The 21,017-nt window shown below is 41.5% G+C and overlaps 1 protein-coding gene across 4 annotated transcripts in view; it reads right to left on the bottom strand.

Annotated features, from left to right (window-relative positions):
• Positions 1–21,017, bottom strand: part of LOC139945917 (lysosomal-trafficking regulator-like) — a 64,253-nt gene that overhangs the window by 29,770 nt on the left and 13,466 nt on the right. For all 4 annotated transcript variants that reach the window (XM_071943444.1, XM_071943436.1, XM_071943452.1 and 1 more), the window contains exons 6-24: positions 18,088–20,993; positions 17,223–17,387; positions 15,603–15,753; positions 14,335–14,595; positions 13,590–13,699; positions 12,809–13,235; positions 12,027–12,174; positions 10,663–10,801; positions 9,598–9,793; positions 8,566–8,759; positions 7,235–7,489; positions 6,573–6,746; positions 5,845–6,126; positions 4,676–4,874; positions 4,107–4,241; positions 3,254–3,525; positions 2,520–2,689; positions 1,467–1,596; positions 193–851 (exon numbers count right to left, since the gene is read on the bottom strand). In XM_071943444.1, the coding sequence (XP_071799545.1) occupies positions 193–851; positions 1,467–1,596; positions 2,520–2,689; positions 3,254–3,525; positions 4,107–4,241; positions 4,676–4,874; positions 5,845–6,126; positions 6,573–6,746; positions 7,235–7,489; positions 8,566–8,759; positions 9,598–9,793; positions 10,663–10,801; positions 12,027–12,174; positions 12,809–13,235; positions 13,590–13,699; positions 14,335–14,595; positions 15,603–15,753; positions 17,223–17,387; positions 18,088–20,993 (6,973 nt within the window). The remainder of the gene's footprint in view (positions 1–192; positions 852–1,466; positions 1,597–2,519; positions 2,690–3,253; positions 3,526–4,106; positions 4,242–4,675; positions 4,875–5,844; positions 6,127–6,572; positions 6,747–7,234; positions 7,490–8,565; positions 8,760–9,597; positions 9,794–10,662; positions 10,802–12,026; positions 12,175–12,808; positions 13,236–13,589; positions 13,700–14,334; positions 14,596–15,602; positions 15,754–17,222; positions 17,388–18,087; positions 20,994–21,017) is intronic.

Raw genomic sequence — 21,017 nt, 5'->3', positions numbered from 1 at the left:
ACTTATATTTTTTATTGTCAATTTAAATGTTGGAAAGTGAAAGGTTCAGAACTCAATTTGCCAAAGTCAGAGATTTTTAAAAAGTCGGAACTGGAAAAAAAACACGTCTTTTCAAAGGCGGAAAGTCAAAATTCCGTCGAAAGGCGGAATAATTTCATCCCTGGTTAACAATGGAAAAGAAAACTTTTATACCTGAAGACTCGATTGGCAATGCACGCCATAAAATGCTGGACATCTTTGATGAGTATAAGCATAGCAGCCGAGATCCGAGTATCTTCCCCTGGCAGGTGCAAAGAAGACCCAGGAGAACTCTTCTCTTGCGCCTCCTGTCTCTCAGACACACTCAAGTCTGTACTAACTGACGATTCCTCATCGTGAGTTTTGAGTCCTGCAGTTTGGTCTTCTGTCAATCCGTTGAGTTCGATGGAAGCTCTCAGGGGGTGTAACGAGTCTAATTTTGGTGAGTTTGAATTTATCTCATCCAGCGTTCTGACATTTTCAAGATTCTTCTCCTCCGAATCATCAGGCCTGCTGCTTCCCGAAGCGTCCTCACAAAGGGCTCCCTCTACTTCAGCTTCCAAATGTAAACTCCCGCCAGATGGAATATCCCTGGCGACCACTTCAGTTTTCTCATCGTCAATCTCAGTTCCACCAATCTTCGAATCATTATTCTGATCGTCTTTGAGTTCCTGGCTGGTGTTGGACGATGTGGATGAATGCCTACTCATGGTCCGAGCGTCGTCGTCGTCCTTGGGCAAGTTGCTGCAGATGGCTGAGAGGACGTTACACAGTGTCTCCACCAGGCCGTTGGCAAGCATCACGTCAGCAATCTGATCCACACCCTCAAATAACTGCCAAAATCAAAGATAAGATACATGGTTTGTGAGCACAACAACTTTTACCTTTAATCTGGAAGCTAACTGATTTTAAAGCTCAAACCAGTGCCAATCCTCCAGAGAAATATTTTCGTTAGAGATAAAGTCAAAACATTTAACGACCAACAGAAAGAAATAAACAATAAAAAAAACAGATAAAATAAAAGGGGACAGAACATGGACTGTTGTTTCACGGATCGCACTAAAAGTTATCACCTTGTTTCAATACTAAAAGCTAGCTGGGTTAGTCTGATAGATAAACCGAGGAAGGTAGTGTTAGCACTTAGAGACAAACTAACTACATAAAAAAACTGCATGAGCCTTCATAGCAACAACTACTTCATTCATCTACTTGCATCTTGATGAGGTAGTTGTTGCTACAAAAGCTTTTGTAGTTTTTGTATGTAATTAGTTAAATTTTAAATGCTACATGTACCATCACCTCCCGTTATTCACCTAAATTCATTAAATTTTACAAGGTTGGTTGTTTTCAAGTGTTAAGCATTTTTCTTTTTAGTACAGGGTTGGAACAAATTTACTCTTCCATAAACCCATAATGCATTATCCTTTGACAGTGAACTTTAAACCTACCTGATTGGCCATGCATATTCCATCATGACACAGACTGAAATCATGCACCGAGTTCTCAAGTAGAGACATCAGAAGTACTGAAGACATGTGCTGGAACTTGTCAGATTCCTGCAGCAGCATTAACTCCAACCTAAGAGAAACAACAACAAAACCAATGTTATTTATATACTTATTTGTTCTAGCCGTCAAGACCAGGATTCGCAGAAAAGTGAAATGAGTCAATAGTTTATCCAAGAACTACAAGCCTGTGACGGTTACAAAGTTTTATGATTAGCGAAGTGATCATCCGGTTCCAGTTTTACGGTTTGGATAAATGCAAACAAATTTAGTAGAAAGTGTTGCAAATGCTTACCAGACATTGCGATCACAGTACTACACAACGCAGTCTTCGTTATCTCATTACTTTGTATGCGTCAAAAAATGCAAGCAACATTGAAGGAGGGCGTTTTGCAACAATGCGATAGTACAACATGGGAGTAAACACCTTCTATTGACCCATTTCACCTGACGTCATCATCAGAAAAATCATGAATGCGCCATACTGGTGGGCAATTTCACTGTGCGTTTTCATATAGAACTCTATGCATAGAGTATGCTGTGCGTTATGCAGTGAAGTGCGCATTTTGGGCGACACGGCGTTAATACACGTAACCCTAACTGCCCACCAATATGGTGAGCGTGGCATCAGTCGCCGCGTGTGACGCGCGTGCAAGGGGTCAAATGGTGGAATTATGGGATAGCAAAGAAAACAAGTTTCAAAAACCTTGACTGAAGAACTTACCCGGTCTGTGCATGCTTGGGAAAAAGTGGTTATTCCCCCGAAATTGCAATAATAATAATAATAATTTTTATTTATTTATTTTGTAATTTTAATATAGCGTCTTACATAAAAAACACTGTACAGTATTTTTTACATATTATAAACACTAAGCTTAAAAGAGTAATAATCATCGTTGGTGCACTAGCTACAACTACAAAGAGCATTGTCATTGCTGGTCCGCACACACACATTTCTTTAGCTTTTTTTTATAAGACAGCAAAGACAGTAGTTACCCGAGAGTCATATCAACTGGCTTGCCCAGAGTGATGGTAAGACACGCTTCCATCAGGTCTCTGGTTGCTGGGTACTGATGAAGCTGATTGGCCAACAGGTGGAAACTTTTCCGCTTTAAGAACGCATCGACCTGGGACATTGAGGCTCGGTGGAAGAACACGTCCAAAAGCTGTTGGTAGAAAAAGAATCAGTTGTATGATTGAAGGGTACAGATATACCTTTCACATGATGATGTACTTACCAGTGAATCCAACAGAGGGAAAACCACACAAATGTTTAATTTATTTCTGACCGCAGTTATTAATAATGTGTACTACAATTTGTTCCTTCAATTTGTTCCTTCAAGTGGAGAAAATAAATTCCCAACACTACATTACATATTTTATTATGCAAGTTGCCAGACACACAAGGCATGAAAGCCACTTTAAGGTGTGGGCTACAAATCAACTATTTTGCCAGGGGCCATTGCCACCTACTCCTGGGGCTGAATCAGAGTAAAACCCCTATACAGTCCATATGGTAAAACGCTTGGGTATAATCCATCAGAAGCCTGGCTGGAAGTAGAGTAGAAAGCAATACCTCCCCAACTTTACAAAGTAATCATGGCTAAGTGCTTAAGGACACAAGTGTCATGACCGGGACTAGAACCCACACTCTGCTGATCAGAAACACCAGAGCTTGAATTTGGTGCTCTTAACCGCTCGGCCACGACACAACACTAAATATGACTTACTTGAATGACTCTCGTACGGATAAGTGGTGACTCATGGTGAGACAGCACAATTAGGGTATCAGGCTTTAGTACGATACCCAGAACTTTAGACAAGCTAGAGTCCGGGAGCACTACTAAAGCCTCTGCAAGGAGATTGAGAAGTCCAGAACATAGACCACTCATGTCTAACACCTTGGCTTCTTCAGTGTTTAAGGAAGCAGATGAGCTCTTAACGGGGTTAGCTGACTTTGAAAGGCTGGAGGAGTTATCAGTGTCCGAAGTATGGGTAGGGTCTGTAAGAAAATTACAACCATGTTAGTTTGAAATATCCCTTTATTGTACATGTTTGAAACTTTGCATCAGTATAATTAGGTGAGGATAGCAGTAACACTTTGTGAAAACCTCTTTTGAGTAGTGGTTCTGAAAAGAACCAGTGGTTGATAACTCAATGTTTCAATCAGTATGCTCTGATCGTCCTCACGAGAGTGATGGACTATGTTACTGGATGTTGCTTTAGTACTGCTGTGGTGGAAATTAACTGGTAGTTTGGCTGCGCTCGGTGGTGCGTTAAATTGGGAATTTGTTGCACACCTTATTCACAACTTTTAAATATATTAGTGCCTACAGAAAAATGATGTGCAAATGAATGAATTACGATTTTGTTAATATTATTTTGGTTAAAAACAACACAAACAAAAAATGCATCATTGCAAGAAAGAATAAATAAAGACAAAGGCAGGTTTGTCAAAATCCCACTTGGGGTAACTTCTGTCGGTCTACTAATACCTAAAACTCCAACCTTCATATTTGAGCTTGCCAATTTGGGCTTGCCATATGCAATGGGTCTAAAGATTCTTTTGGGTATGAACCTTACCTGTACTACACTCCTCATCTGATACGTAGAGTGCCGTCAATGCAGATTCAGCTCTCATTCTCTCCAATGATTCATCAGAGCTAACACTCCGGGATATTTTCCTTATTAATTCCTGCTTGTAGTCTTGCTGGACAACTGCATTTATAACAAAGAATGAATCATAACATACAACACAATAAAATAAAATAAAGAGATATCACCTAACACCACAAAGCCGGAGGTGAGTGCTAACTTAATTTATTTGGGCTGTCGACCAAATCAACAGTCACCAGAGGCGACTTGCCACCTACTGCAAGAATGTAGTCTGTAAGGATGTAGGTATGGGCAAGGGTATCCTCCACTAGGAGCCTGGCTGGTAGAGCAGAAGGCCCTACCTTCCCAACTTTTTATGAAGCAACTATGGTTAGAGTGCCTTGCTCAAGGGTACATGTGTCCTGAACGAGATTCAGACCCACAGTCGCTGACAACACCACAGCTTGGGTTCAGTGAAGTAAACCACATGGTCAGGACACGCCAAAAAGAGGGGGGGGGGGTGAGTTTAGGAGAGGAATGAAAGACCTCCCACTTACATGAATGGTGCGAGAAGTAGAAGCTGGACTGAGCATGACAGACAAAAGTGTTGACGGCCGGATGGATGGCCAGAAGAAAGTCACAGACTTCGGCTAAGAGGTTTACGTCCGGTGGCTGCCCCATCAGACCCTTAATGATGGACACAATGGAGCTGCAGGTATGGGGCGCCATACAGGGCAGGTCTTCATGGTGACGCTCCTAAGGAAAATAATGAATGAGCCAATCATATTAGCTGTCTAGGTCATATGATGATGTATGGGTAATCCGATTGGACACAATTGAAAATAAACAAATCTACATGTGCATGGTTTATTTAATATAACGATTCAGGTGAAGATCATGTCTTCTACATTTTATTGGATCTTACCTGTGGCTTCTTTAGTGCAGTAAAGTGACACCTTCACTGTACTTACTGCTTTGGTTTGTATTTTCTTTCCAAGTGTTCTTGATCTTGCCCAAATATTTTTAATGATAAATAACCCTTCTCCAATTTAGCAGTCTGTGTACACGGAAATTAGCAAGCAAAAACACTGTAGCGTATTAATTAGCCTCGTTTTGTGGCTACCACAAGTGTAAACCCCCGATACACACGGAGAAGCTAATCGAACACACCCTACATAGATTTGCCACGCAAACCCTTCAGCCAATAACAGGTCTTCCTTTGATTTGAGGTCAGTTCCGGAAAAGTTCAAGCTCACGTTTGCTTTTCCCGTGACAGAAGTTTTAAAGACACTGGACACTATTGGTAATTGTCAAAGACCAGTCTTCACAGTTGGTGTGTCTCAACATATCAATAAAACAACTAACCTGTGAAAATTTGAGCCCAATCAGTCGTCAAAATTGCGAGATAATAATGAAAGAAAAAACACCCTTGTCACACGAAGTTGTGTGCTTTCACATGCTTGATTTCAAGACCTCAAATTCTAAATCTCAGGTCACGAAATCAAGTTCGTGGAAAACTACTTCTTTCTCGAAAACTACATTACTTCAGAGAGAGGTGTTTTTCACAATGCTTTATAATATCAACTTCTCCCCATTACTCGTCACCAAGAAAGGTTGTACGCTCATAATTATTTTGAGTAATTACCAATAGTGTCCACTGCCATAATCTCTGTATGTATCTTTGGAAATGTTTAATGTTTGCATTTGAACTGATAAGCATGTTTACCTTGCAGATCATCAGCAGTCTATTCACACAGCGGATACTCAGCAGTTGGGTGATGTTAAAAGCCTGGAATGGATTCTCGGCCTCAATGAGCGTCTCAATGCACTGGAACAGCATCTGCAGGACACCAGGCTCAGCCTTTTCCCACACACGCCAATCTAGCAGGAGGCCAGATACCAGACGTGTGTCTTGTATGATGGCATGGGTGTCACTGTGGACTCGATAGAGCTTGGACAGACAGCAGTGGTAGATGATGGGTTTGCTTAGACAGGCGTCCAACATCACCTATTGAGGGAAAAAAATACTACCACTTAACGGGAATGAGATTGGAGTTTCCGTTTGTTGCATATTGCTTGTTACTGGCATTCAGCTGTTGTTTGCTTATCCTGAAAATCACGTGGAAATTTGGTTGGTATTCTGTTTTTATTAAGGAAGAAATTCCATGCTAAGCAAATTTTTGTGCTTACAGGCTTTATGAAATTGGGCCCTTGTGGTTGACACCTTATTGTTTTGTATGCTCTGTATGCTCTGATCGTCTTCAGAGTAAACTGATCGTAGCCTTGAGTTGTCAACCAAGGGTTCTTTTCGGAACTAACACTACTCAAAAGAGATCACTGATTCCAGAAGGATTTGTTACGCAGAAACTGCTGTACATTTTTATTTTATTTTATATTTTATATATATTTATAAAAAAAAAAAAAAAAAAAAAAAAAAAAAAAAAATGTACATACCTTGAGCATCTCAAAGCCAACGATACTTCTAGCAGTAACTAAGACCTTAGCGATCATGGAAGCTGCCATCATGTCGTTGAACTCTGCTGCTAGAGTCCTGCTGCAGCCCTGTAGGTTTGTCAGCAGTTTCAGTGCTTTGGCTTGCATTGCTTTGCTGTTGCAGTTCTCAAAGACCTAGTGGTGGGACGAAGGAATAAATGATTAAGAATCATTAAGCATACTTCACTTCGAAGTAAAGCCCGGTTCATACTTCATGCGAATGCGAAGTGAATTTGACGTGAATTTGACGCCATAACCATCCTTTCGCAGCGATATTCATAAGTGAGTTGAGCAGAGTTGAGCTGCTGCGAATTTTTCGTTGCGAATTTGTGACGTCAACATTCGTATCGCATTCGCATTCGCATTCGCAGGAAGTATGAACCAAGCTTAATGCGGTTATGTACAAATAGTTTTTATATTCAGATTGTGTATTCCTATTAGGGATTACTCATCCTGCATATTCGCTCCGGATTATCAGCGACATCTAAAAATGCATTTTTTCAGAAATTAGTTTTTTTGTATACATACAGCTACAGTGAATTGGGTCAATATAGAATGAAAAGCATTGCATAAGGATTGTAAATAAATTTGTCAGCTCAACAAATCTTCAGTCCAGCACTTACCTTTGCAAACAGGAAGACAAAAACCCCTATACCTCCACTCTCATAGATCGCATTCTGCAGCCCCCTGTGTGCTTGGGTTGTCACTGGGCAGAGTAGAATCGACTCCATGGAGGAAGGAGTCTGCAAGAGGGCATTACTGACACTCCGCAAGGAGCCTCCGAGCACCCGTCCGAGGGTACTACTGGACTGTGTTATTGCCTCGTAGTGACTGAAGATGTCCGTATTGCTTGGTGAGTAGCTAACTACCAACGACTCCTACGTGAAATTTTCAAACAAGCAAAAGAAACATATATTTAATTTGTTTGTTCAATTCAATTCAAGGCAACACTTATTTCATACTACTCTTTTTTAAAGATATATCGTGTACAAAATATTACATACATGTACATGTAGATAAGCAAAATAATAAGAACAGAGGATAGAGGGCAATAAGTTAGTCTTTGTAAACCAAATGAAGAGAGAACGGCTGTCAGATTAATCCCAAGGCCTGTAGAAGACAACCTAGACAGACAAACTACAAACAAGGAAACAAGACAGACGGGTAACAAGAAAACATTTACAGAAAACAGACTGGGTAGCTATTGGAGAAATATGTAAAAACTAGCAGGGCTAAAGCAAATGGCTGATGACATAGGAGCTGGACTGGCTTTAAAAGAGAGCCATGCCATATAATGGGAGAGAAGAAATCTTTTGTAAAAATACTTGAATAGCCCACAAACAGCAGTTTCCTAATTTGATTACACATCCAACATCACTGTAAACTTCATGTGATCTTGGCTGGTAACCTGTTTCTGTTTAATAATAATAATTGTGGCTTCTTATATCCGTCACTCAGTGACGCTCCTGGCGCTGTAACATACAGTATTTCCCGCAAGATGCGGGACTTCGTTTGAATTATGAGAAGTAATTCTGATAGCACCATGTAACGTTTTCAAGGTGCTGTGGTGCAATTTGCTGCCGATAGGACCAGGAACACCGGGGCAAACCCCTTCTCTTTTCGATAAGTGCACTGGGTTCTTGAACGCGCTACGTAACACATGGGACCAACGGCTTTACATCCCATCCGAAGGACGAAGCAATGGTGAAGTGTCTTGCTTAAGGACACAAGTGTCACGGCTGGGGATTCGAACCCACACTCTGCTGATCAGAAACACCAGAGTTTGAATTCGGTGCTCTTAACTGCTTAGCAACACTTCTCTGTACTTAGCAAGTTTTCATGCTTTATGAAATTGGGCCCTGATGCTGTTTGTCTAGTTTAGGGTAAAGTGTTTGTCAGATGAAAGGCAGGACCTGGCAAATTGTGATGCAAGAGTCTAGCTGTAGCCACTTACCCTTGCCGGTTTCAGGTCAACTTCTCTATTCCCCGTCAGGATCTCCACACTCAGCGCAGAGTTGAGAATGTCCTGCGAGATGTACTGGCTATACAGTGTACTCTGTTTGCTGCCCTCGCAGGAGCTTATCGTTACGCAGTCAGTGCCCATGGTGTACAGGTGGAACGCAACTTCCTGAGTCAAGACGTGCGCATCTGAAGAGTAAAATATCCCAATAAAAAGTTATTTCAAATGATTTGGGGTTGAATACAGAAAAGAATAGTAGGATTTGAAACTTTGCATGGTGGAAATACGATATGGAAATGTTTACTGTAACACCAAAGAAAAAATTACTAAGTTAAAGTTATTTCAGTTACATGAAGAAGTACAGACTTTTTCCTAAGGCCAAATGAATGCTGTGTTTCCTTTGTCAACACAATAATTAGGTCTTGACCAGAGATTATTTCATTTATATAATATTCAAACATTTTTTCAGGATTTTGTGAGAGTAAAATGATCAGGCTCTTCCCACAGGCAGCAGTCAGATCAATGCAACTTTAAAGCTCTTTTAGAGAAACAATTTCTCCATACACCAGTGGAACATTGAAGCAATCTGGATGAAAAAAAAATAGAAACATATTCCATATGGAATCTCTGGTAAAAGCCCTTCAATATTTAAAAAACCTAAAATTTAGATGGAAATTCGATGTTTTTATACAAACATGTAAACCCCCAAAAGAAAGACTAGCTCAAGACATTTCCTAATGGGCTTCTGGGAATCGTTGGAGCCATTTTGTGCGAAGTGTGCATGGCTTACAGTGGAAATGCGATTGGGCTCAATTTCATAGAGCTGCTTAGGCACAAAAAGTAGCTAAGCACAACAAACTTATGCTTACCAGAATAAGGTTACCAGCCAAAATACCATGTCACATGTACAATTTGTGACTGGCATCCTACTCATTTCCGCTGAGCAGAAATTTTTTAGCAATATTTTCTACTTAAGGAGATCTACGAAATTAGTTCATAGATTATGAATCAATAAGAACCTCTCACCATTGAACAGTAGTACGTTCCCGAGCTGCCACGACCCATTAGGTAAAGTATCCTCTGAGCCTTCTTGCACACAGTGTCCAAGCAGGCAGTGTGGCACTTGGGGCTGGGCAGTCTTGGGCTGACTGTTACTGCTTGGTGATGCGGTGTACTCTGTTACGATCTCTCTCTGGATATGACCGTTGATAATCAAAGAAATCTGGAATGGGGAAGATATGTATTCACAATATTTATAATCCAAGTCATTTAGAAAGTGCTTTTCTAGGAATACGCCTCGCCATAGAAACAAAATTATATAAAATGTAATAAACTGATCGCATGTGGTGAACAACCAGTCGAGGTCAACCCTACTAATAATAATAATAATAATAATAACCCGTTTTTATGTAGCGCTTTTCACACCCGGAGGGCGTCCCAAAGCGCTTCACATTATCACCCCTGGTCACTGGGCCTTAAACCACTCCTTAAACCATCTCAGCTCCCTGGTGGGGAGTATGCAGCCTGTGCAACATTAATATGCGCTACTCGGCTAAATCAATCACAAGAACCACCTCTGCCCTCTCAGGTACCCATTTACCCCTGGGTGGAGAGAAGCAAATATAGTTAAGTGTCTTGCTCAGAGACACAAGTCGGACTACTGTCGGACTGTTCAAACTCATCCACTGCACTGCTAAAAATTGTATTCTTGAAATGAGAAAAAAACTCTTATTTTGAGAAAATAGAGATGAGCTATGCCAGCCTGCAATTTGAGATCATGTATTGAGTATGTTTCAATCAGGCAATGATGTCTGATGAAGATCAGAGTCTCCATTGGTCTTCAGTGCAACCAGCTAAGGTTCTCTTTGAGGCATCTTGGATTGTAATGAATTCTTATGATGCCATACGAGACTACAACAATGAATTGCCCCATACATCATTTCAGTTTTCATTAACTATTTTCTTGACCTGTTCTTGCCTGTCTTTGACCAATAAATAATTGTACTTTATTTGTTTATTATGACCCTTTTTCCACCAACATGGAAATCAATAATGATTGAATTGAATTGATTTAAATTGAATGAAACTTACCGTTCCAGTGCGTGTCAGTCCTTCAGCTTTCTCTGCATAACCCAATGCAAGATGCTGCCATGTGCTCAGAGTCAGCAAGTTGGAGCATGACTTCTCTATAAGGACGACTTGGTCATCCCGCGATGTAAACCGCGATAGTCTGTCAATTCAAAACAAGATACTAACAGGTACTGAAGACAATGTATACCTTCGGTTTTTTAACCACTCGATTGTGTTAATCCTATATAAATTTATAAATGAAAACTAACATCATTTCAAAAGGTGCTCTCCTTTTTGAGATATCGCCAAAAACCAGGAGAAAAAATGTCCACACAGGAAGAATAATCCTAAAGAGGAATACATGATTTGTCTCAGATTAACATTTTGGGGCATAAAAACTGTTATCTTTTTACATAACCAAATTACTTCAAAGTGAAATGTTTCTCAAAATTCTTTATTTGATCAAAAACTGATGTAGGCTTCTAACCAAAGGTTGCTATTACCATTAATTTTAAGAGTGACAGCATGTCTGAAGAAAGGCCATTTTACATGAGGAAATTTACAGGCAACCATTCAAGCAATCTCCAATAGACCGTATTGAATATGACGTCACCGTTACTATATTTGCCCTAAAAGATGGCGTCTGCGAGCATGTGCGTGTGTGTGTGCGTGCTTGTGCTGTAGAAATCAAACCGGGAACGCTGCGTGCTGGGTGTTTCTTTGATGTATGCGTGTAGACGCGCATACGATTTGACCTACAAGATGGCGACTTTCATAGCAGCAAAGGGGTTATTCAACACGGTCTATAAGGAAATATAATCCAATATAAGTTTTTAGTGAATTAAAGTTACAAGAACGTCTCTTTCATAGGATTTGAGGCATTGCATGGTGAGGTATCAATGTATATTTGGTTTGCGGTAACACCATGTGTGTATCTACTTGCCAGGTAGAGTTTGTTCTTAGAGAACTGTCTTGCTATATTCTAGAGTAGATAATTACCATCCTATAAGCTAAAGTAGTAGTCCAGACTATTTTCTATACCATCCGCCCTGGTAAAAGTTAAAAAGCAGGACAGTTCTTTTCAGAACTGAGAAGTCTCCCGAACCTCCGATTATCTACTCCGCGGCAGTAGAATATAGCAAGACAGTTCTCTAAGAACAAACTCTACCTGGCAATTAGATACACACATGGTGTTACCGCAAACCAAATATACAACGTCTCTTTTCCTGCCAAAGTGTTCCTTGTTCATTCAGTGCATTTGGTTGCCTCCAAGTTGCCTGTCAAAGTTTCCTCATGTATGACATAGCATTAAGGGTAAAACTTACTAAAAAGTCTCTGTCCCATTACAATTATTATATCAATTTAAAATTGTACAGTGTACATACCTTATTGTCAGTCTGCACGTTCTAGCCTCAACCCAGACCTGTACCATCAAGTCTTGGTTCCCAACAGAGAAGAAATGAAGCCCATTGCGAAGGAGGGAGGGTGTTTTAGAGGATGATTCTTTACGTTGGACGGTTCTCTTCTCACTTGCTGGAAATAAGAAATTCAAAAACACAGTGGATGGCAATGCCTAGATCAATGTACGCCTAAGATTGTCTGTGTTGTTTCATCACAACCAAAAGTCAGTGCTTTGTCTTATGATTGCATCTCCTGATTTTGGATGAGCATAATTCTTTTCAAATGGTCTAAGACATCAGATAAGAGCCAATATACTCAAAACAAATTCCAACTTATCAAGCCATCTGAAAGCCATCTGGCAAAGGTATGGTTGATTAAAACCAGGAGTGGCTATTACATAAGCCCAATACTAAAAGATTTTCTACGATTTGTAAACAGGAGGTCATTCATGGAGTATTGAAGAAAAAAGGGATAAACTTTTTTATATGCTATTTGGCAGCCGTCGATTTCACAAAGAGTTAGGACTCGTCTTATCTCGAGTTAGGACGAGTAACTCATCTTAACTTAGGATTAATCTTAAGGTCTGCATGCTACAGTGTAGGGTTGGGACTCGTCCTAAGTCTTAAGATTAGTCTTAAGTTAGGAAGAGTTTTGTGAAATCGACGGGGTCTTTAAAAAAAAAACTTTGGGGTGAGGTAAACCAGATGTTTATACAAACAGACTGTTAAAAACAAAATCATGGCTTTACAGGGGGTTTAAAACTTACTTGGAGTCTCATTCAACTTCACTGATGTCTGCCGAAAAACCTTCACTTTCCGTCTCATCCCAGGCGAACCACCGAGCCGACCCAATATTCGCAGCTCATCCACTTTCACCCAAGCCGTTATGAAAAATCCCTTTCCAGTGGGTGGCCAGGGAAAGTTGCTACTTATCGGCAGCTGGACTGGTGCAATGTTCCATGGGGATTTATTCAAGCCCTGCTGGATTTGGATCGGCCCCGAGGATGTTTCCTCTGTGGTTGAATCATCAGGGGGGACGTTTATATCAACAAAGCCAGGAGAACCGCTTGAATTAGAACCACTTCTGAGAGGGGTTCCTGAGAATGGTTTCACGGCGGGAAATCTGAGAACGTGGGAAGGCTGAGAGGTTGTATTCTTAACGATGGTGAGTAACGTGGAAAGAAGGGCCTCATTCTGAAACAAAGTGATAAGTTTTCAGTTATTTACTTTAAATCTGATCTACTGTAGTGCTGGGCTTGAATTCCTTACTGATAGCCACTCACATCAAACTTGCTTTTTTTTACTGAACTTAGGAAAGTACTGAGTACACAGTGCTTAATACACACATTCTTTATCCCCGATGGAAAACTAAAATTTATACTGCCAACTCTGAAATACGTTTTTACAACGACCTTGTCACACACAATCTTCTTGTAAAATTTGTATGTATTTAACCAGTCATTTTCATCTGTGCGCATTTCTCAAAGATTAATGGATCATCGTATCTAACACAAAAATAAGTGAAATGCGGAAACACAAAATACATACCACAACCTGTGTGTCGGTCTGGAAAAGTTGCAGGAAGTCTCTGAGCTCTTCTGTTGACAAACTCTGCTGCACTAGCACAGCAAACAGCTCCAACAGCAAAACTTGTTCAGCTATGAACAAAATTAATAAACATTGAGATGAGAAATTATAAGAACACAATAACACTGATCACACACAGGGGCATGATTTGTCGATCGCAACCATTAATTCTGACATTGAAGGCAAAGTATACCTTTGGTTTTTGGAACTGTTTGATGGTTTTATCCTATTAAATGTAAATGTATACAAAAAAATAACATCTGAAAATGGTCGCGTTTTTCAGATATCGCCAAAAATCCAGAGCATGTCCACGCAGGAAGAATAATCCCTAAAAGGAATACCTGACCTGAAAGGGGTTAACATACAAAAAAACCAAAAACCACCACTTTAAATGACATTTGCGCATGTTACTTTCATAGTTCACATCTTATTTATATAAGTTGAAAACAATCAAACTGTTCTGAAAACCGAAGGTGTACTTTGCTTTTAAACAGTTTACCCGTTAAACATCTCATATAATATTTCCTGCCAATGCGAGTGCAAAGTGAATTTTTACGTCACAGGGCTGTTTTCGCAGTGAATGTTTCGCAGGAGATGAGCACTAGTCAACTGATGCGAATAAGTCATTGATAATTTGTGACGTCAAAATTCAAATTGCATTCTCAGAAGTATGAACCAGGCTTAATGCATACAAAACCAAACTTACTTAACGATGTTGTACTCCGATAGTTCCGTAAGACAGTCTTGGGCAGACCAGACTGGTACAGACTATCCTGGCTGGTCTGACAGCTCCTAGCGATGGCAGTAATCTGCTTGATCGTATAACAAGCTACCTCAGCAGGAAGGACGACACCTTCAGAGCTCTCCACGAGGTCTAGAAGGAGGAGGCACACCTGGGGATGTAGCAGGGTGCGCTGACTGAGAACAACCTCTACCTTGTCCATGTTCACTTCACCTCGACAGTCTCCTGCGAGAAATAAATTGATCATAATCATGTCATGTCATGGCCTAGCGGTTAAAAGCAAACTCTGGTGTTTCTGATCAGCAGAGTGGGGGGTTCGAGTCCCAGTCGTGTCCTTAAGCAAGCAATTAAACATGATGCTTCGTCCGTCGGATGGGACGTAAAGCCAGTGGTCCAATGTAAACCCAGTGCACTTATCAAAAAGAGAAGGGGGTTCAACCAGGTGTTCCTGGATTAATTGGCAGCATATTGTGCCACAGCACCTTGTAAACCATTACATGGTGCTAAAGGAGTAATACGCTAAGACCTCTGTATTTGACAAGATTGATCTCATACGTCTTTTTGGGTATTAAGTATCTTTTCTCCAATGAGACTCAAAGTCAACACTTGAACATGATTTGTTTTCTGGTCAAATTATATGTCAGTGAGAACCAACACTAAAACCAATGGACTCCAGCCGGTTGTAGAGTGTAAAATTTGAGCCCTATTTGCATGATTGTCCACAGAGGGGTATGAAACACAGAGTTGTATACATACAAGTGTGCGTTAGGGTTCTGGTTCAGGTTGTGTCCTTAACCTAAACTATAATAACACTCTTCTTTTGCTCAAGTTGAAACTGGAAGCACAAACTCTTAAAGACACTATTGGTAATTGTCAAAGACCAGTATTCTCACTCGGTGTATCTCAACATATATGCATAAAATAACAAACCTGTGAAAATTTGAGCTCAATCGGTCATCGAAGTAGCGAGATAATAATGAAAGAAAAAACACCCTTGTCACACGAAGTTGTGTGTTTAGATGGTTGATTTCGAGTTCTAAATCTGAGGTCTCGAAATCAAATTCGTGGAAAATTACTTCTTTCTCGAAAACTATGTCACTTCAGAGAGAGCCGTTTCTCACAATGTTTTTTAACTACCAACCTCTCCCCATTACTCAACACCAAGTAAGATTTTATGCTAATATTATTTTGAGAAATTACCAATAGTTTCCACTGCCTTTAAGTCAACCCACCTGAGATAGTTCCTTCTTTCTCCCTCTCACTATCAGCTTCATAGCCCTCCTCAGCACTCAATGATTCCCCGACGTCACTCTGACTGTCACTGGATATGGCCTCCTGTAATTCATCGAGATCCCAGTGTAGCATGCCATCCCCATTCACATCCTGCTTAGAAAAATGGAAATAAGGAATTAAAACAATGAACACAATTAAAGGCACTGGACACTATTGGTAATTACTCAAAAACAATTGTTAGTAAAAAAAACTTACTTGGTAATAAGCAATGGAGAGCGGTTGATAGTATGAAACATTGTGAGAATTGGCTCCCTCTGAAGTTTTGGGGAAAGAGGTAATTTCTCACTCAAATATAGCCTTGCTCAAGGCAGTCGAATTATTCACTCCGAAAAAAGACCGCCGCTGTATATAAACCCACCCGTATCCACAGTGCGTAAAACCCACCCGTATTCACTGTGCGTAACATCGCACGACACGATGCCCCCGTACACTATCCGCATGCGGAGGCCGTCAGGCCGACAGCCTTGTAGGATCTGTGTTGAAGCCACTGACCTCATTACTATAATAAGCGAAGAGTTCCCACGGTCAGCTCATTACCATAATGCCCGCGAAAGACGAGACATGTTTACCTCACACACCACCACCACAGACGCATGATAGGGTCCAAAGGTCGTGATAAGGGAAGTGCGTGATTGGACGTCAAAATGAATAATTCATTTGCCTCGCATCCTGTGTTGTCTGATAGGTCTGACGAACGATATACATATTCATGAGCTGCATACTAGCATATCCTCGAGCCCCCCCAATTTCGTCCACTATTGGAATTTTTTCAATACAACACATTAAAACGGGAAGATACAGATCCGACAAGGCTGTCGGCCTGACGGCCTCCGCATGCGGTTAGTGGTGTACGAGTGCGATGACTCGTGTGAACAGTATTCGTGCGATGTGACAGTGTGTATACGTGTTGGTCATTCGGTGTGATCGCACACACCATGCACAGGGTATACGGCGGGTGGGTTTACAGCTGCGTCTTTTCGGAGCGAATAATGCGACTGCCTTGAGCAAGGCTAACTCAAATGATAAATATTGTGCAACGCTTATAACTGGTACCCAACTAATTTAAGGCCAGAATTAAAACTTTCAGGCATTTTTTTTCTCCTTAAAAAGCTTCAACAGTTGGGCAGACCTTGAAAGGCAGTGGACACTTTTGGTAATTACTCCAAATAATTATTATCATAAAACCTTTCTTGATTACGAGTAATGGGGAGAGGTTGATAGTATAAACAGTGTAAAAATAGATCCTTCTGAATCGACGTAGATTTCGAGACCTTAGATTTAGAATTTGAGGTCTCAAAATCAAGCATCTGAAAGCACACAATTTTGTGTGACCATGGTGCGACAAGAAAGTTTTTTCTTTCAATAATATCTCGCAACTTTGACGACCGATTGAGCTCAAATTTTCACAGGTTTGTTATTTTATGCGTACGTTGAGATACACCAACTGTGATGACAAGTCTTTGAAAATTACCAATAATGCCATGTGTATTTAAACAGATTTATCAACTGGGCAGAGCTATTCAGCACGTTTTTTTAGGTTTTTTTTATGGCCAACTTACACATTCAGTTGTACTGCCACAGAAGGTTCCGGGATGGAGGTATATCTGCATTTGGGCAACTTTAAGGAGCATTTCAGCCACAAGTCTGCCAAGGGCTGAATGCAGTACCTTAGACTGCTTCAAGATTCCCTTGCAGTTTGAAAGTACCTGAAGGAGTGACCATTTCTAAAAGAAAATAATAATAATAATAATAATAATAACAATAACAACAACTAACAAGTGATGCTCACGGCGCAAGGAAGGACACAGGTGAATCTAGTGAACAGCGGGAGCAAAAAGTGGATATTTAGAGCATCTCTGAACTATGAAAACCAGTCACAATCAAAAGAAAAAGCAATCAGTTAACAATCAGTTTTCAGCAATGCAATAAACTGATAAACGCATTTGATTGAAAAAGTGCAAACTGAGTTTTGAATATATTTGAATACCCACCCATCAGACTTGCATGATAAGTTCAACATTTGAAAACATAAACAATAACTAAGGTTTATATTTATTTGAAAAAAAACATTCCATAAGTTTACATTCATGGGACTGGTGCCCCACTAATATTTTGCTTAGCCAATTTGCTTAACAGTATCTTCTGCAAAACAACTTTCGGATATTGGACCTTACTCAAAATTTAATAATAATAATAACATATATTTATACAGAGCTTGATACTATGTTTCTAAAACGCATTGGTGCTGGTGTCCTAGAAGACTGTAGTAAAACCGGAACAAAAACTCAAAAATTCAAAGATACAAAAATAGTGCAACAAGAAAAGCAAAAGAAAACATAAGAAAGGTAAACAAGTTAACAAAATTTAACAAGCTGCAGAATGGGGTTACTACATGGATTTTTATAAATAAGTCTGTAAGCTTACCTGTTCATTTTCTGCATGTCCTTGCAGCGTCAGGCAGATCCTGAGCAGTGATCCGACGATATCCAGTAAAATCTGGAAGAGGTTAAGCGGGACAGGTCTAAACTCCGATATCGTCCTCAGCCTTTCTTTATCAGCGACGTATGGTGACCAGGTCACCGGGAGGTCTTCGCACATCTTCCACATCCTGGTCATGCCCACCAGGGCCTCCAGGAAGAGGTCACTGGCCAAGACGTCAACTCCTTGGAGGACGAACTGGTCTTGGAAGCTGCTGCTGTGAAGGAGGATGTTCCCAGCGACTCGCCAAACATCGGCGGCTTTGGAGAGCGTCGCCTCGCTCATCTTACTCAGGTGATCTGGCTTCCCCAGCAACGCCTCAAAGGAGTCTTCCATCTCTTTGCCATCCTCAACTTCCTGCAGTGTGTTTAAACTTGCAGCAAAGGCAACTTTACCTTCTTCAAGAAGGGTGCTATTTTGTGTGGCTCTGTATACGTCTGGTTCAACAGGATCCTCAATTACTTCGCAGGATAAAAACCAATCTTCATGGGACTCTTTTTCATTTGGATGGCTTATGATCTTTTTTTGCGTTTGCGGTTTACACGGAAGCACATTGCAGAGAACCTCTAGGAAAGCTTGGACAACGCTGAATGTATCCCTGTTCTCGTCTTTGGAACCACCACTATCTGTAGTGTCTGATCGAGCATGATTCTTAATTAAGGCACCCTGGCTCTCCTCGGATAGGATAAGAACCTCGAACACCCTGAGGACATGCAATCGTGTCGATGGAAGATCCAAGAGTTTCACCAGCTGCGTCAATCCTCCTTCGACAAGGAACTGCATCTGTGCTGACAAAGTATTCAGAAGCAGAGGCAGCGAACAGAAGATATGTCCAAGCACTGTGGGTGAAGTAACACAAGGGAGCTTGGGGGGTCCGTCTATGGTATCGCAGCTTCCATATCTGAAGCACGATAAGAAGACATTGAAGTACAGTTCCTCCTTGATAACCTTGTTACTGTGTCTGACAAGGTTCAATAAGTGGACTGATATTTGTTGGCTTAGAACGTCATCCTCACTCATTAGTAGTGGAGTGTAGAGATCGATCACCTTCCATCTGCTAGAGCGTTCATCTTCCTCATGCTGGCTCCCGTCACTACAGATCGCACTATCGCTAGACATGTAATGGTCCATTTGTTTCATATCCTTTGCTGTAACATGTGGATGCTGGACTTCTAGGTTTGCACACTCCTCACAAATTCCACGGATGGCTCCTTCGGAGCGCTCACTGCCACCGAGCTGTTCAAGGATCAGCTTGCCGAGGACGCTGAGAAGGTAACTCCTCAAGGCTGCTGGTTGCCTCTGGAGGCTTCTCAAGAAGACAGAGACGATGAGTTTTGGCGGGAGGCAGCAGCAGATGCCTCCTTGCTCAAGGGCAAAGAGGATTCTTATTGTCAAACCTTTGTACTGTACCTTCATCAGAAGGCCCAACATCATCTCGATGATGACGGCAATGCAGCATTTGGATTGCCGTGCTCTGAACAGGGGGTTGTTGGTTCCTTCCAGTGGAAGGCTTTTCACACGTGTCTGTTTCAAGTCCTCATAGGTGCTGTACGCAATGCCAAACATGCTGTGGTGGTGATGTGTGTAATGAGTATAATCACAGGTGTTGTGAGTCCGCTTCAGACACTGAAACTTATGTACATACTCTAGCTTTGCTCTTTTGGTTGCGATGAGAAGTTTTGACATACTACTTAGAAGGTTCACGATACACTCCTTGAGAATCTGCGATTCGGGTGAGTCCTCCCCTAGACGTCTGATCTCCTGGTCCAAGAACTCCAGGAGAGACTCTGTGAAGGTGTAGCCGCCGTTCATTGCAAACTCGTTCAGTAGAGCCATGGCATGTGTGACCACAATCTGGTTGTCACAACAACTGTGCATCACGCCCATGAGTAATAGGATAACTCCATGGAGTATCTCGTTGATGTAATGCACATGGCAGTGTGGTACGTCCTTCCAAGAGTCACAAGCAAAGGATTCTTTAACCTCCTGTTGGAGCTTGGCCTCGCCACCTTCAGTTGGTTTGTTACTATTGTTCACCGCATCTGTGCTTAATGTGTCTTTGTGTCCTAAGGAAACTGTTTCTGGTTGTGTGTTGAGGTTCTGTCCAACACACTTGGCAATCTGTAACAATGTGAAGAGGATTCCACTGGAAGCTAGTTTGGGTGCTTCGTAATGCTGAGTGCAGCTGTACATACACAGGCTGACGACTATGCGTAATACAAGCTTCTGCAATGTTCCAATCAGATCCAGGGTCCAGCGGTTGCTGATGTGCGCTGAAGTGGATTCGTCACTCGACGTTGTGATTCCAGCGGTCCGATTGTTCAAATTGGTCAGTACATCGGTGAGTTTCGGGGCAAGGAAGAGAGCCAGAGCATTCCTCTTGATCGACTGCATGACCTCACTGCCGCAGAGTCTTTCCAACAAGGACAACAGAACCAGGCAAAGATCAAAGGCATCCACAACCTCTCCCTGGCCTTTACACTGATGGTAGTCGACGCTAGGTTTCCAGTCCACGATGGGGACCTCCCCTAGAATAGCTACTTTCGGCAGAGGGGCTTGTCTAGGATACACATGCTTGGATTCCTTCAGTGAACTCCTGGAGGATCTCTGTTCCCCGGTGTCGGAATCCGAGGAATGGTTAGACATGTGGTCTCTACTGCCACCGGTCTTGCGCCAGAAATGGGGACTGTTTCCCTTGGAGGGGAGCCGTGATGGTGAAGGTGGGTTAGAGGCAGGGTGACTCCTCAGAACGGGCCGGCGGGAATTGGCAAACCCTATCGACATCAGGGTCTTCTTGGAGAACTTCTTCTTCTGAAGGCAAGATTCCAGCTTGGGGATCTTGACAGTCCGATCTGTATCAAGAGGAGAGGGAAAAT

The sequence above is a fragment of the Asterias amurensis genome, chromosome 1 (assembly GCF_032118995.1).
Source record: "Asterias amurensis chromosome 1, ASM3211899v1".
Classification (NCBI taxonomy): domain Eukaryota; kingdom Metazoa; phylum Echinodermata; class Asteroidea; order Forcipulatida; family Asteriidae; genus Asterias; species Asterias amurensis.
Note: the sequence above shows the minus strand (reverse complement) of the source record. Positions and strands in the feature narration are given on the sequence as shown.